This window comes from Myxocyprinus asiaticus, chromosome 30 (assembly GCF_019703515.2).
Source record: "Myxocyprinus asiaticus isolate MX2 ecotype Aquarium Trade chromosome 30, UBuf_Myxa_2, whole genome shotgun sequence".
Classification (NCBI taxonomy): Eukaryota; Metazoa; Chordata; class Actinopteri; order Cypriniformes; family Catostomidae; genus Myxocyprinus; species Myxocyprinus asiaticus.
Window position 1 is genome coordinate 5,694,075 of NC_059373.1, and position 18,120 is coordinate 5,712,194.

The following is an 18,120-nucleotide window of genomic DNA, read 5'->3' on the forward strand; positions in this document are numbered from 1 at the left end:
GCTTTGGTGGACAGCAGAAAGGAAGCGCTGCCTCCAAACAGAGGATCACCCACTGGGTCATTGATGCCATCGCAATGGCATATCAGGCCCGGGAGGTTTAACCCCCTACAGGGTTATGAGCCCACTCCACCAGGAGTGTGGCGGCCTCCTGGGCCCTGGCCAGTGGCGCCTCTTTGGCAGACATCTGCAGAGCAGCGGGCTGGGCAAAACCCAACACCTTTGCGAGGTTCTACAATCTCCAGGTTCAGCCATTCTCGTCCCGTGTATTGGCAGGCACGAGCAGGTACGTTTTGGGGCAAATTGGCCGGGTGTACCACTTGTACATAGCGCCTTTCCCCTTCCTTGAGGTGAAAACGTGTGCTCTTGACTCCCAGTCATGTTCACAGACTGTGATCCCTGGATGACTTTCCTCCTTAGCCCTCTGGCAGTTGAGTTTGCTGAGAAACTTGCTGACCGGCCCAGTACGTGCGATAATAAGCTCCTGTACTGAGGTACGTGCTCCACATGTGCTGGTTCCCCGAAGGCGACCCCATGTGATATCTTCCGCAAAATTGTTTCCCTGACAGCAAACTGTGTCTTCATTGGGCAGAGGTCCCTCTGCCCCCAGTCGCCATGCTCTGTAGAAACTCCTCCCCCTCCGGGTAGGACCTACCATGGGACCTCTCCACATGACATACTTCTGACAAGACCGGTAAGACCATGTGACATATTCCACTCAGAATACCCCCCGTCTTTTGGGCGGGGTGTGGTCTCCGCGGTGTTTCCCCTTAGGAGGGACACCCCCCGACGCAGACACTTATGGCTCCCAGTCAGTTAACAAATTCCACTCTTTTTGGGGAGAAAAGAGAGGGAAAAGAGGCCTCGGCTGGGCTAGCCTGTCCCTATAGTTGGGCAGCCGACTTGTTCCTAATGGAATGTTCGACGCTCATAAGAGCGTTGGGGGAGGTTACTTGACGGCCTGGTGCACTGGCTACGAGGCACACAACAGTCTGCCCGTCACACACCGTCAGTTCACGTAACACAGTTCAGCTAGTTGTGGCGTTTTGTATAGGGACCCCTAGTGTCACTACATCGACACAACGTCGAGTGAGTGACAGATAGGGAATGTCCTGGTTACATTCGTAACCTCCGTTCCCTGATGGAGGGAATGAGACGTTGTGTCCCTCTTGCCACAACGCTGAACTACCCGCTGAAATGGCCGTGACCTGGTCTCGGCTCCTCAGCACAAAACCTGAATGAGTGGCTGCACACCAGCTCCTTTTATACCTGTATGTCTAAGGGAGTGGCATGCAAATTCCACTTGCCAATTCTCATTGGCCTTTTTTCAAAAGAGCAGAGGTGTTTGGGGCTCCCAAGAGTGACCCCTAGTGTTACTACATCAACACAACGTCTCGTTCCCTATCTGTCACTCACTCGACGTTGTGTCGCTCTTGAGAGCCCCGAAAACCTCAGATCTTTGAAAAAAGGCCAATGAGAATTGACAAGTGGAATTTGCATGCCACTCCCCCAGACATACGAGTATAAAAGGAGCTGGTATGCAACCACTCATTCAGGTTTCGCGCCAGCCGCGGCCTTTTCTCTCTATGTTTTCTCTCCACAGAGTATTCAGTTATTCGGCTGGGGCCATTTTAACGCTCAATATAAAGAAGGTGTTCTTTTCCTATCCTATTCTTTCAGGGGGAAAAGACCCCACTGAGAGCACATCCTGCCCGGAGGGGAGGTAACATGTGGCAAGCAGGTCATGTGGGCTTAGAGCCGCACATGGAAGAGGCGTGGTGGTAGGTCCTGCCTGAAAGGGGAGGAGCTCTACAAACACGGCGACTGGGCCCGTAGGCGACTGAGGGCTCTGTCGAAGGGAGACGCAGATCTGCCGACAGGGAGAACGTACTGCGGAAAATACATCACAGGGGGTTACCGGAGTAACCGGCACCTGTGGAGCACCTACTGTAAGTAAGGGCATATTAGCACACATACTGGTTCCGGCTGTGAATTCCTCCACTGAATTCACGAGCCACAGGTCTAGAGAGGAAGGATATCCAGGGTTCACGGGTTCGTGAACTTGCATGGGAAAAAAAGCGCACATCTTCACCTCTTTGGAGGGGAAAGATGCTATACGCAAGCGATACACCCAGCCAGCTGTCCATATTCCCGAACTTACCTGTTCGTACCTGACAGAACTCGGGACGAACCCGGCTCAACCTGGAGATTGTAAAATCTCGCGAAGTTATTGGGTGTCCCCCTGCCCGCTGCCCTGCAGATGTCTGCTAGAGAGGTGCCATGGGCCAGTGCCCACGAGGATGCCAGACTCCTTGTGGAGTGTGCTCATATTCCCAAAGGGGCGGAGGCAAGTGGGCAAGCCTCTGTTTGGAGACAGCGTTCCCTTTCTGCTGTCCTCCAAAGCAGACAAAGAGCTGCTCAGAGTGTCTAAAGCTCTGCGTGCGATCCAAGTAGATGCGCAAATTATGCACCGGACACAGCAACAACAGGGCTGGGTCAGCCTCCTCCTGGGGCAGCGCTTGCAGGTTCACCACCTGATCCCTGTAGCAGGATTTACCCGGCGGAGCCACACCCATTGAAGCCCCCAAATTGCCTCCAGCACCAGCCGGGCTGGCCTTGTACCCAGAGGTAAAAGGCAAGGCACGGGGGGCAGCTAGAGTGGCTTTCCCCCAGAAGAAGGAAAGCCACAACCGCAATGTTGCCATGGTCATATTCTCGCAATGAGAACATGAACCATCCACGAACGCTGCCTCAGTGTGATCGCTGCCTAGACACGTGAGGCAGCACCCGTGGCCGTCGGAAGCGGAGAGATAGCGACCACATCCAGGAATCACACAAAGACAGAAAGGCATCTTTATAAAGATGCATCTTTAAAAAGACGTTCAACGTAAATGTGTTTGCTCTAATAGAGAAAATATACTCTTTAGCAGGAATATACACACTTTTAGCGCTGTCGAAGCACCCAGGGGCGAAATCTGCACTCATCGTGCAGAAGGAGAGAAAGCCGCTGGAAATGTGAGGTATATCCAACAGCATATGCTTCTTAAGAGGTGAATGGAACAGCAGTAGTATTCAGCTCGCTGATAGTACATCCGCTCGGCTCCGAAGAAAAAATCTGAATGAATGGTTGCGAGCCAGCTCCTTTTATATCCGTATGTTCAGGGGAGTGGCATGCAAAATCCACTCGCCAATTCTCATTGGCCTTTTCTCAAAGATCTGAGGTGTTTGGGGCTCCCAAGAGCGACCCCTAGTGTCACTACATCGACACAACGTCAAATGAGTGACAGAAGGGGAACCCCCAACTACCAAAAATTTGCTTATTCAAAAAAAAACAACAATGAAAGAAAACCATGTTTACACAAATTAATGTGGTAATTCTCTGCTTCTTTTTTTTAGCTCAGAAAAATTATAGAACAAATCTCCTCAACAAGTCAAAGAATATGAGGAATCATTCATGTCCATAGCAGGATCTGTTCGTTCAAATCCCAAATTATGATTAATAAAAATAGTGATGTTTGCCTTAGCATGCTCCAGTTAGGATTAGTTTTCAAAAAAGATCTCCTCATCTTCTTGAAGATCTTAATTTATCAAGACAAAAACCCCTTGGGGTATAGATATCTGTATAATAATGGTTATAATAATAAGAATAATCTGTATAATAATGGTTATCTGATAAAAACACACAAAATACTGATGATTTGTGTGTTTGTTTATAAAAAGGGACGTGGAAACTAGCTGCCAGGCACAAATACAATATCCCACCATGACACTGAATATGAATTCATTTTAATTGCAGATTACATCAGGCAATGAGAGCAATTTAGAGACATTTCAGATGATAATGTGTCTTGATGCTAATGCTAAGCCAAATTCATTTTTCTCACAAACACTTTTAAAAAGATTTAAGAGATCCTTGTGTCATTTATTAAGCATTCAGCATAACATCTCCTTTTTGTGTTTCACGGAAAAAAGAAAGTCATATGGATTTGGAACGACAAGAGGATGAGTAAATGATGCCAAAATTGTCATTTTTGGGTGAACTTTACATCCCTTTATAGTGATAAACACACTTAATGGAATATTCCGCGTTCAATACAAGTTTAGCTCAACTGACAGAATTTGAAGCATAATGTTGATTACCACAAAAAAAAAAAAAAAAAAAAAAAGAAGCACAAATCGAGGTTACAGTGAACAATGGAATTGAATGGGACAAACTTTTGGAGGGTTTAAATACAAAAATTTGAAGCTATAATTTTATAAAAGGACTTCAGTTAATTCTGTTTTTAACTTCTGTTAAAACTCATGTATTATTTGAGCTATAAAGTTGCTTAAATCATAGTTTTTAAGGTTTTACTGCGTTATGTCGTCATGGCAACAAAGTTGTATAATTGGACATAACTTTACACAGAAAAGGTTAGTAAGTGATTTTATCAAACTGAAATCATGTTAAAATGCATATTTTTTACATATTGTGGCTATACTTTTGAAAAAGTGACAATTTTAATGTTGACTAATTGGGCCCATTATTTTCCATTGTAAGTGCCTCACCATAACCTTGATTTTTGCCTTTCTTTCTTTTTTTTAAGAAAAGGAGGGACGAAATTATTTTTTGAGGTTAATCAATAGTATGCCACGATTGAGCTATACATGTATTGAACACGGAACATACAAATTTCACATTGATGTTGAGTCACACATGAGCTTTGTAGTTTATGAGCTTTGGTTTATTAGTTTGTAATCACCCAACCAGGGTGCGCCCCGACAATGTGCCACCACAAACTAATCGCTGGACCCTGCACAGCCACCCCTGTGAAAAACTTCTGGATCTGCCCCTGCACACAACACCTCAATGCAGTCTTACAAACAGTCAACATGTTCCTAGCAAGATGAAATAAGCAACTGCAGGACGAGACCAAGAAAGTGTCCATTTCTTTTAAACTTGTGCCCCATAAATAAGCCTAGAGGTGATGTTTGACACATCTTGGAGTAAAACTATTCTAATCGGCTTCATCAAAATCACCCTTCAAGCCCTAACTCTCTCATGTGCACTTTCTCTGCGTCCACCTGTCAGCCTGGACAAATTGAATTTGTCTTTTCCAGTAGCTCCGTGTAGCTCTAAACAGCGCATTAGTATCTGCAGTCATCAGAGCTGTCAAAGGCAATCTGTTTAGTGTGATGCGGAGCGACGTGAAGATCTGCGCTGTATGACATTACAGCGACGTTTGTGCTCTGCCGCTGATAATTGCTTTATTTGAAGTGGCTGATCGTTACTGCTGTAATGGCGAGGGCTTGCATACTATGACATTCCTTTTAGCTCTGAGATGAAATTTCATATACAAGAACTGACATCGGAAACTTTATTCTGCTCTCGACAGTCATCCTAAAATGTGTCACTGTGACAAACTTGATGCATAAGCAGTAACTGTCCGTCATTGCTGTTTAAAGCTAGAGGACCTGGAAAACTTACCTGAGAGTGTGAAAATCTCACTTTGTGTAACAATATTACTGCAACAATCTGTAATTATTTATTATGTACATCTCTTGTTGGAGCTGTGACTTAGTGGTCAGCATATTGTAAAACTGTGTTGTGTCCTGATTGTGATTCCCCATATCTCTCCAACATCTTTACACTTCTGCTAGCAATAGGCCCAAAAAAAAAATGTATTTGAAAAATATACAGTATGTATATATATATATATATATATATATATATATATATATATATATATATATATATATATATATAAAAATCATCATAAAAAAAATTATTCTTCCTTTTTGTTTGTACACTCACCGAGCACATTATTAGGAACACCTGTTATTCATGCGATTATCTAATCAGCCAATCGTGTGGCAGCAGTGCAGTGCATCAAATCATGCTGGTTAGGAGCTTCAGTTAATATTCACATCAACCAGCAGAATAGGGAAAAATGTGATCTCAGTGATTAAGAGCGTGGCATGATTGTTGGTGCCAGACGGGCTGGTTTGAGTATTTCTGTAACTGCTGATCTCCTGGGATTTTCATGCACAACAGTCTCAAGAGTGTAAAGAGGAGGATGGTATGAAAAACAAAAAAACATCCAGCGAGCGGCAGTTCTGTGGGCAAAAACGGCTTGTTAATGACAGATGTCAGAGGAGAATGGCCAGGCTGGTTCAGGCTGACAGGAAGGTGACAGTAACCCAAATAAACACGAGTTACAACAGTGCTATGCAGAAAAGAATTTCTGAATGTACACGTCTAACATTGAGGCGGATGAGCTACAGCAGCAGAAGACCCCTCCGGGTACCACTACTGTCAGCTAAGAACAGGAAACCTGCTGCAGTGGGATAGGCTCGCCATAACTGGACAGTAGACGATTGGAAAAACATTACCTGGTCTGACAAATCTGGATTTCTGCTGATGTACACAAATGTTAGGCCCACTGCAGCCTCAGTTTTCAGTTCTTGGCTGATAGAAGAGGAACCCAACGTGGTCTTCTGCTGTTGTAGCCCATCCGCCTCAAGGTTCGACATGTTGTGTATTCTGAAATGCTATTCTGCTCACTACAATTGTACAGAGTGGTTATCTGAGTTACCGTAGCCTTTCTGTCAGCTCAAACCAGTCCGGCCATTCTCCGTTGACCTCTCTCATCAACAAGGTGTTTTCGTCCACAGAACATTGGTTGTTTTTTTTTTTACACTCTAGAGACTGTTGTGCATGAAAATCTCAGGAGATCTTCAGTTACAGAAATATTCAAACCAGCCCGCCTGGCACCAACAATCATGCCATGGTCTAAATCACTGAGATCACATTATTTCCCCATTCTGATGGTTGATGTGAACATTAACTTAAGCTCCTTACCCATATCAGCATGATTTTATAAATTACACTGTTACTACACGATTGGCAGATTAGATAATCACATGAATATGCAGATGTACAGGTGTACCTAATACAATGGTGGGTGAGTGTATACTGTATATACAGCTCTGGAAATAATTTAGAGACCATTATATAGGTATTTAAAGGTGAACATTTTTGTTTTATTCTATAAAGTACTGACAATATTTCTCCCAAATTCTAAATAAAAATATTGTAATTTAGAGCATTTATTTGCAGAAAATGACAACTAGTCAAAACAATAAAAAATATGCAGTGTTTTCAGACCTTCAATAATGCAAAGAAAACAAGTTCATATTAATTTTTAAACAACACAGTACTAAAGTTTTAACTTAGGAAGAGTTCAGAAATCAATATTTGGTGGAATAACCCTGATTCCCTATCTGTCACTCACTTGACTTGTGTCGATGTAGTGACACTAGGGGTCACTCTTGGGAGCCCGAGACACCTCTGGTCTTTGATAAAAGGCCAATGAAAATTGGCGAGTGGTATTTGCATACCACTCCCCCGGACATACGGGTATAAAAGGAGCTGGAATGCAACCACTCATTCAGATTTTCATGCTCACTGAGCTGAATTCCCACAACTGTTCATTCACCTCTGCTGGATCTGACGGCACATTTCAGCGGCTTCTCCCCCCCTCTGCACTGGTGCACTGCAGAGAATGCCCCTGGGCGCTTCGGCAGAAATAAAAGAGTATATTTCTCTAAAAGAGTATATTTCTCTAAAAGAGTATATATCTCTAAAAGAGCGGCACACACGGAATGTATTTTTAAAGACGCGTCTTTTTAAAGATGCCTTTCCGTTTGTGTGTTATTCCTGGTTGCGCTTGTTATCTCTTGCCTTCTGACGGTCACAATCACGGTCTTTCGTGTCTGGGCACTGCTTACGCAGAGACAGCATTCATGGATGGGTCATGTACTCATTGCGAGAACATGTCCATGGCAACAATGCGGTCGTGGCTTACCTTCGTAAGAAAGCAAGCCACCCCAGAGGCTCCCCACCTCGGTCCTTCTACCCACGGGTATGAGGCCAGCGCGGCTAGCACTGGGGGCGATTTGGGGACCCCAATGGGACCACCTCCGCCGGGTATCCCCCCACGGACCTACCATTCCCCAGCACGCTCGTCTGCCCTGATCGGGCTTCCGGATGAGTCCGCCGGCTCGTCTCACGGCGAGTTCGACCTCTTATTCGGAGCCCGTGAAGGTGATGAGCTCTCGAGCACAGCATCGGAGAGCGGGCTCGTCCAGTCAGATGTGGAAGCCTCAGCTGGGCTCCTCCTTTCGGGTACGGTCGCCCAGTCACAGGCTGATGCTGAGATGACGACATGCCTTCTCGGGCAGCCGTGAGCGTTGGGCTAGAGTGGAACCCTCCGCTCTCCCCTGAACCCTCGCGGCTCGATGATTGGTTCCTGGGCTTGCAGCACCACTCAAAGCCACGCCCCGCCCCCGTTCCTTTCTTCCCGGAAGTGCATGAAGAGCTGACAAGGTCATAGGAGGCACTTTTTACTGCCCGGTCCCGATCTTTCAGCTTCCCCGCCCTCACTACCCTCGATGGTGGCCAAGGGCTATTCGGCAATCCCCCCGGTGGATAAAGGCGCTCGCAGTGCAACTATGCCCGCAGAGCACCGCCACATGGCGTGGGTGCCCAAAGCTCCCATCCAAAGCCTGAAGGTTTATGTCATCTCTGATGGCCAAGGCCTACGGTGCCGCTGGACAAGCCGCCACCACCCTGCACGCCATGGTTCTCCTACAAGTCCACCAAGCCAAGGCGCTAAAGGAACTGTACAAGGGTAGTTCCGCCCCGGGATTGATGCAGGAGCTGCACTCGGCGACCGACCTCGCTCTCCGGGCAACAACGGTCACAGTGTGGTCTCTCGGGCTGACGATGTCCACCTTAGTGGTCCAGGAGCGCCACCTTTGGCTCAACCTGGTCGAGATGGGAGAGACGGACAAGGCACGGTTCCTTGCTGCCCCCATTTCCCAAGTTGGCCAGTCTGGTGACACAGAGGACTTTGCCCACCCCTGCGGCCCGGTCCCAGCGTGGAGCCCACCGCAGGAAGCAGACGCCAACCGTCTTGGAAGGCTTCAAAGCGCCCCTGAGATGGGCGACCCAGGGATGACGACCTGCTGCTCTGGAGCTGGTAAGCAGACCACTCCATCCCCCGGTTGAGGGCCGGGAGGAGAATCTTTTGTTACCTTTGCATTTAATTGTGCTGCATGCCCAAGGTGCTGAAGTACCCAAGAGTTCAGCAAGAGCGGTTTCCTTGTTCCCTGGGTCACATACCCGGCGTGCACGGCCATCATCAAGACTACCATCCACCACTCCATTTTGGCAGGTTTGGCGCTCCAGCGGCAGTCTCCCCGCCCCTGAGTGCCCAGCTGTGGCACAAATCTGCCCCTGATGTGACAGTCTCCATGGGTCACGAGGACAGGCCTCTTCCTCCCCCGTCCCAGGCTGTTCTGGGGGTGGTCACAAGGAGCTAGGTAAGTACTTTGATGTCCCTGAAATCAGCACGGCCACGACATGGTATGGCACCTCAGGCTCGCCCCGCGAGGCCCCACCCGCCGGTACGTCTGACAAGATTGTCCCTCCGGCCGAGATGAAGAAGGGGTTTTACAGCCCCTACTTCATTGTACCGGAAAAAGGTGGTGGGTTGCGGCCAATTTTGGACCTGCGAGTACTGAACTGGGCTTTTCACAGACTCCCATCCTAGATGCTGATGCAAAGACACACTCTAGCGAGCATCCAGCATCAAGATTGGTTCACGGCGGTAGACCTGAAGGATGCGTAATTCCACGTCTCGATTCTACCTCGACACAGACCCTTCCTGCGGTTTGCATTCAAGGGTCGGGCGTATCAGTACAAGGTACAATTTATCCTAAGAACTTTCTTTTTTTTTTCTTAAGATGATTTCTGGACTCGAACCTGCATCATCCATGTGAGCACCGCAGCAACCAAAATGTGTCTCAAAAGCACATTCTACTGCTGCATCGCAGTCACTTCGGACATCTTACATTATAGTTTTTTTTTAAGATTTAAGATTGATTAAATCCTGTATTTAAACAGATGGCTTACCACAAGCAACAAGCAATGTATGGTGCCCATGTGCAGCTACAGGTAAAGATACCAATAAACTGCTTGTAATCCATTTTATGTACTACTGAAGGACAGTGGGGAGAGTTTATTTGAGGTTGGCAGGCAATCCACCAGAGTCTATTGCCAAAATGATCTCCAAGAGTTGTGATAGTCTCACAAGACAATTTTGTTCACAACACTGCAACGTCAAAATGCATCCTAAAACTAGATCATTCAACTCACTGGACAGTGAAAAATGTCATACTGAATAGATAATAATATTATTATAAGTTCTGACCATACTGGAAATGCAAGCACGCTCCATGAGCCACAAAGATCTGGGGTCTGCTATGGGTGACAGCATCAAAAGTTGAACTGGAAATATGTGTGATACAAGAAGCCAAGCATTAGTGTTAGTTGAAAGTATAAGTGCTGAAACCATTCTGTAAAGCGCTTTGGTATTTTTTGGAAAAAAACAGAGGTCTGGGACATTAAATTGGGACAATTTCATTTGGTGGCACAGACATTACATCCTTTAGCTTTAAAATTAAATTAAAACTCATATTTATAATAATGATAATAAATGATTAAAAATATGCCTAGCTAATACTTTGGGAACAAATTTGCCCACCTGCCTTTGACTGTGCTAAAATAGTAACACTAAGCATTTGTAGTGCGTATGCGTCGAACACGTCTGTATGGGCTCATGGTCAGAAGAGTATACTTTAAAAGGCTTAGCACAAAAACATGCGTGAGACAGAAAGGCACAATAAAAAAAACTAAGTATACCCAAGACTTTAGGTGACATCCAGGGACATTCTCAACTGGAAAAGTGAATAATACATTCACTTTTTTTTTTCTTTTTTTTTTTATTGTAAAAATTTGACATGTTTTCTTGTAGGTATAGTATAATTTTACATTGTTTTTACAAATTATTCTATTGTTTTTATATAAGCTTTATCTAGAAACAATAGAAGTCTGTGGTATGTCCACATTAGGACAGCTAAGTAAACGTGTGCATGTGTGTTTTACGCTCTACCCTTCTCAGCACACTCCCTCTGGGATCCAAGAACCCATTTACACACCCTCTTCAAAAATAACACACACAGACACACACACATTATCACTCTCGGAATGTGTGAGAGTGTACATAACGCCTGTATGCAAGTGTCTATATGTGTACAAATGTGTGTATCTGCCCATCTTTGCCATGATGGAGCATACATTCTTAGTTAAAATGTTAATAAAATCTATCAGTGTGTTTAAGTTTGTGTCCTGTGTGCATCTTGTTATGAAAAAAAAGGGCTAATTTATTTTTTTAATACATGATGGGAGTTTCTAAAAGATGTGTGTAATTGCTTGGTCTTAAAATACTTTCTTGTGTCCCATGTTAATATTCAGAGACAACTAAAAGTAAGCCATTGGTAGGTTGATTGCTTTGAAGAGTGTAAACACTGTGTCTCTGTGGTGCTATCAAAAAATGTTTTTAAAAAAAATTGCTCTGTTTGTTTGAGCATCCCGACCAGCCCGAAACTCAACACTGGCTAAACCAATGGTGTGAGTTTGGGGTGGAATTATCAGTTTGGCCATCCATAAAAGATGAGAAAGTTTGGAAAACCTGCAGAAAAACAATTATTATTTTTGCAATTCCAATTTGTGATTGCAGTGCAATTGAAGCCTGGTTTTTCGCCAATAATCTGTGCTGTTTTGTATCTCTGGAGTGCACGCATCGGTGTGTGGGCTTCCCTCGATATCGCTGTGCAGATCACAAAACTGATGTGACCCATTTGAATTCTAGGACATTGTGTTTTGGCTTCGCTATAAGCAATGCATCATTTAAATTCATTTAAACTGCCTGATCTCAGTTCAGAACACGCTGGGCTGTCAGTATAGGGTTAAACTTTTTGATGAACAGAGCCATGTGACAAAACAACTCATGGAGTGAATTATCGTGAAACGGTAAAAAAAAAAAAAATATATATATATATATATATATATATATATATATATATATATATATTTTATTTTTTTTTTTTTTTTTTTACCGTTTCACGATAATTCACTCCATGAGTTGTTTTGTCACATGGCTCTGTTCATCAAAAAGGTTTTGGCACCAATGTAACAGGGTTTAAATGGGAAAGGAGAAGGCGGGAACTGGCTGAAGCATCAAAGTAATATTTTAATGAAAACTTAAACAAAAAGACACAAACACAAATGTACACATGGCAGCTGCATGTGGCTCTCTCTCTCCCGAACTGCCATTTCCGGCTCGGCTTTATCCCTCTCCTCGGCTGATTAGCCTGACTGCGGGCCAGCCTTGCGCACTCATGGCCCGGCCCCGCCCTCCTGCTCGTCACAGTGTTCATTGAAACCCCTCCCCAAATACACATATACAGACCTTTTTCTAATTATAATCTGTCTAAAATCCTTTTATAGTGTTAAAAAAATTATTTTCCTGAGTAGAGGACTGACATTTACACCTGCAGCTTAAATTTCTCTGTCTCTCTCTCGCTTTCTCTCGCTGTCTGTCGCTCTTTCACCCTCCCAAGATGGAACAACAGTGTGAATTAAAAACACATTAAATCACGTATGGAGAGCTATGAAATCACAAACTAAATGAGGTACTGAAAGAATCGTTTTTTAGTGTGGAAATCCTACGGGAATACTGTGGGAATGTACACACACACACACACACACACACACCACACACATCCTCACACACGCTCAATGATATGATTATGTGATAGTTCGAGAAGGTCACCCTCACCTCTATGTCTGTGAAGGGGGAAAAAAATAATCAAATAACACACTCGACAGCAACAATATGGAAATTAGGACCATTTGCTAGAATTGTCCTGTGCCTAGTTCAATATCAACATCATGTTCCTATTAAAATGTAGCAGGGCTTGTGAACTGCTTTATATTATTATGAATGACTGGGTTGGAAATTGTGAAGTGCTGCTATGTGGTAACATGTTAAAAAAAAAGAAAGAAAGAAATGACACAACGATTATCAGCTGTGACATAAAGACGTGCCCTTTGCAACGACAAACTTATATTTCAACTTCAATTTTACCCAAAACATCATTGGGAGTCATTGGGATTTAAAAAAAAAAAAAAACTGTCGATGACTTTTGAAAATATTATGACTTGCCACCAGTGAAAACATTTGCCACTTAATAGACAAAATTATAGTATGCAGAATGCAGTCTTTCTATATTTTCATCAATTAAAAATAATTTGTAGTTTAGAGGTCATTTGTAGCATTAAATAGTTAATCAAAAATGTTCAATTCTGTCATAATTTACTCATACTCATGTGGCTTCAAACATGCAGAGCACAAAAGAAGATGGTTTAATGAAGTTCCGTCCATATTTCAATACAATGGCAGTTGATGACTGACTCACTTTAAAGCTTGAAAAAGCACCAAAAATGATCATAAAGACAGTCCATGCGACTTACACATCATAATCCAAGTCTTCTGAAGGCATGCAGTAGGTTTTGGTGAGAAATCAGCACTTAAAAAGACTTCTCTCATATAGCGCTCATTCAAGGTTTTCACTAAAAAAATTATTAAATTCTGGGTTGTTTCTCACAAAACCTATCGTATGCCTTCAGAAGACTTGAAATATGATGCATGAGTCGCATGGACTATTTTATGATACTTTTGGGTCCTTTTTTAAGCTTTAATTTGAGTCACTATCAACTGTAATTGTACTGAAAAGACAAAAAAAAAAAAAAAAGTGTTTGGCAAAAGAAAGTTATACGTTAAAAAAAAATTCTTATTGAATATTTTTTTTCTTGTTTTTCAGTAAAAATATTCAAATATTCTTAAAACAAGATAAATTTACTTAAAAGGAAAGAATACTTTTATTTTTTCTTGTTTTTAGAGAAATCTGACAGAATTTAGTGGGTTTTGCCAATGGGGTAAGAAATAAATCTTGATTAAAAAAGAAAAGAAGTTTATTAATTGGCAAATATTTTTTTTCTTGTTATAAGTATATCTTATGTCATTCTGCTTCTCAATGTTTAGGTATTTCTAAAAGAAAATAAGACAAAAATACTTTTTTATAAAATAGGATTTTTTTTTTTTTTTTTTTTACAACATGAGTGAGGGTCAGTAAATTATGACAGAATTTAAATTTTTGGGTGAACTATTTCTTTAAAGGTTATTTCAGGCAAATAAACTCAGGCAAATAGTTCACATAGTTTCTATGCCATTTTGGTGGTGGTGTGAAATGGCAGCAATACATAGAGATTCTGATCAAGTTAATTATCAATTTAACGACAATGTAATGGGTTCCATATATGAAAGTGGCTATTCACACCTTCCATATTATACAATGAGAAACAACTGAGAATAGAGAAGACAATGACATGACTCCATCATACGCACTTTCGGGAACTGTTTTACAGGAATCAAAATCTTCTGTCCCAGTTTCATGTTCTTGTTGATGACCACATCGATGAACTTCTCATCCTCTTTGTCTTCATCTTTCTGAATCTTTTCAATTTCTGGAGAGAAAGAGAGAGAGTTAGTTGCATCTGACCATATTATCTAGGTATAATTAAAGGGGCAGTAAAAGTTTATCTCTCTGAATCTCGAGTTCAGATGAGCAGAGACAAAAGCTCTGCCATTTGCCCACTGTCAATTGTGCAAAGCGTATTTTGACTGTTCAGTGGACTGTGAAATAGCTTCCATTGGCCACGCATCCAGTAATTTAATTGGATGTGCTCATGATCGTATCTGATAGACATTTGTCTGTGATTGGTGGATATTTCTATCGGTGTGGCAAACATTGTCTGATTAGAAATTAAAGTGCGTTAATGAGCTCTTCAACCATGCACAGAAGTCTTTGTTGTTGTGGGACACAGTAGGGGATTGGGATATTAGTCAATTAATGAATATGCCTGTGTGTGTGTGTGTGTGTGTGTGTGTGTGTGTGTGTGTGTGTGTGTGTGTGTGTGTGTATGTGTATTTGTGTGTTCTTGAAAATGTGCGTGAATGCTTGTATATGTTTCATTACATTACGCTACATCTGGGTCTTTACAATAAAAAATAAAAAAAGAATGGAAAAGTAGTGGTTTTGATCAAATGGTAAGAACTTTTTTTCTTTAGAATACTTAGAAATGAATGAAAGTGAATGAGAGTGGGGTCTAATGATAGCACACTATACGGCGATAGTTTTAAGTACAACATCTACTGTACACCTTAACAATTAGGGATGCAAAATCTTTTCTCAGGATAATCTTTAATCAAAATGTGCAAACTTTCTAAATGACTTTACTTTTCACCCTTTTGTCCTGTATGGACCCTGTTGTATTGCAATGTAATGCAACATATATAAGCATAACAACTCATGTTTATAGACAGTCGCTTATAGACAAACCTAAATGACTTGCTGGCCAACTCAATAAACTGCTCTTCCTGGAAATTTGTGTAATATTCATAATTATTTGGCACACATCATTATATTCGTCATAGCTTGCTGGACCATGTGTATTCAAACCACAACTGGCCTGTTTAGTTTTCAGATGTTCAGAAGTTTAATATGTTTATTAGTATAATGTCCAGTTTATGGTCTATAGCAATAAAAGTACAGAAGTTATTCTTCCAGAGTGAAGATTTGTAGGTAAGCCACGATCCTCTAAACTGGGCAGGCTGCTGGTTATCTAAAGAGGGAAATTATATTTTTCAATGGGTGTGTTTTGTGCCCCTCAACTACAGAAATAATGACATGAAACAATGAAATGAAGCATAGCCCACTGAATCTTGGGTCTCTGTGGACCTGTGGAAACTGTGCGAGGGTCTTTTCTCAGCTCTTAGTGTAACTACACATAAATAATACACTGTTATTTTGTGAAACACAGAACCCATAGAAGAGACCTCCAACAAAGCATGACATCAGCTTTTTGCGCCATGTAACGGTGTATAATTAGATGGAGTAAGGCATGTCACACTTCAGGACGTCAACTTCAAAAAATAATTTCATGTCAACTACAAATTTATACATTTTTACATTCAGCCTGATTCAGTCCATTCAACACATTTCCATGTCATTCAGAAATGATTTTTTTTTTAACAGGACCTTTAATGGGCCTTGGTTTCATGGAGACCAGGTAAGACCACGTCTAGACACCCAGACTGGATGACGACTTATTTTGACAACTGTCTTTGAGTACTTCCTTGATTAGTCAAGGGACTGGAGTGTCTTAATTTTGCATCAGATGCCCCCACCAAAATACAAATAATGGAAAAGCGCATTGAATATTCAAGCGCAATAAGCATCAAAGATGACAGATCGTAGAAAGGAACATGAAAAATCCTTTTCATATTTAAAATGTTGTGAAGTGTCTAGATATCTTTAAGTGTTAATGGCTAAGTTTCATGTCACTTATGACAAAATGGACACAGGAATATTCTAGAGGAACATTGGAACTCTTGACATGTTTTGATGATTTTGGTAGAATTGGTAAATTCCAACCGAACTGCAGATACATGTAAGTTGTAAAACAGCATCATAGTTTTTGCTGTTGAATCAAAATTGATATATTGAAAATTGTGAATTTTCACTGGTACTGTTATTGACTACTGAAATTTTTGTATCAAAACAACCCCAGTCTTAAGTATGGCAAGTCAAACTCTGCTAACCCCACACACAAATTGGAAAAAAGCTTGTCTGATTGGTCGATATTTCTACAAATTCCACACAGCCGTTTCTATACCTAAAGTCCCTATTTTAAGAGTGCTATGTACAGCATTATGTAATACATCATACACGCAAAGTCAGTGGGCATTGCCATGAAGTTTTCATGAAGTCTAGGCACAAGTGGGTTAGCCTAAAATGCACGCACAAACGCTAATGGGCTTAGTCAAGTGCTGAGGTTCTTCTCCAAGTTATTGCACCGTCTACATCCTATTATATAGTCCATTCCCTGTCATGCACCAGTGATATAAACAAAGATAGCACATTCATAATAATTTGTTAGTATAAATTTATGCAATGAATTAGATGAATAGAAAAATGGACTTATGTTCTTTTGTGCATTAAGTACATCCTTGTTGAATATCTGGCATATTTTTAGTGGCACACTCCTTTTATACGAGTGGAAAATGTGGTTCTCGTCAGGACTTGAATGCAGGCTCCATTAAATCATAGAGAATGTAAGTACTATTAATCAAATTGATCACTTACACACAAATCATGGCTAGTCCAGTATTAACAGTGATTATATTGGCCTTCCAATTTAGGCTGTGGATCGAGGGATAATTTGTTTCTTTTTTTTTTTTTTTTTTTTTCACTTCTACCAGTCGATTTTGCTTTAAAAATTACATGTATTTATTTATACAAGAACAACTTGAAGCAAAACAAAATTTCTAAATTCAAATTACATTTCAATCTGAATGGAAATATAAATAAAATAGAAAAGTGGTCAAAAAAATCTTACATAACCACCTCCCCAAATCCAAACATTTTACCCTCTCGAACTTCTTCCACCAGCCTGACTTAAAATCAGGTGGACAAATACCAGTACAAATTTGATTATAAACACAAATGTAAATATATAGACAATAATAATAATAGTTGGAAAATAAACCATGACCTCTAGAAAGTTAAAAACAGACTTTCAGAATTTCGTCATGAACTTTATTACCACCTGCTGGAGAAATCTCCATACAATAAATGCAGGAACTGAGTTTAGACTTTGTGCTGAAAACAGATGTGCTTTTGAAACGTATAAGTGCAATGAACTATTTCTTAGGAAAATAGCAAATTGCGATTTGCCCCACTTCATTAACATACAATACACGCACAGTTTGCACGCATACACCAACAGATAGCGCAAACACTCCCACCCACACCTACTTGCGTTTTGCACTGGCAGGAATATTGTTCTTAGAATTAGCGCTCTCATGAAAATTAGATAATGTGTTGCACACTGTTGTTGCGCATTGTGCTGCACCTAGTGTGGTCACAAAAATAAAGCCCTAAATGTGACTTGTCAACATTGTATTTCCAGTTACAAGAAATGCTTGCAGGGCAGTATAGCATCGGAGCTCAAGTGGGGGAGCGCAAGACAATGGCCCATTAACTCCTCGAATTTCCCTTCCTGCTCACAAGAAAGTGGCAGAAAGTGAAAATTGGCATTAACACCTCAAAGAG

At 41.8% G+C, this 18,120-nt stretch overlaps 1 protein-coding gene across 2 annotated transcripts in view; it reads right to left on the minus strand.

Annotated features, from left to right (window-relative positions):
- The window catches only part of LOC127420981 (KH domain-containing, RNA-binding, signal transduction-associated protein 3-like), a 213,004-nt gene that overhangs the window by 98,738 nt on the left and 96,146 nt on the right, over positions 1-18,120 (minus strand). For both annotated transcript variants that reach the window (XR_007893922.1, XM_051663653.1), the window contains exon 2: positions 14,352-14,470. Coding sequence is in view for 1 of the 2 variants with exons in the window: in XM_051663653.1 (XP_051519613.1) it covers positions 14,352-14,470 (119 nt within the window). In the remaining variant the exon portion in view is untranslated. The remainder of the gene's footprint in view (positions 1-14,351; positions 14,471-18,120) is intronic.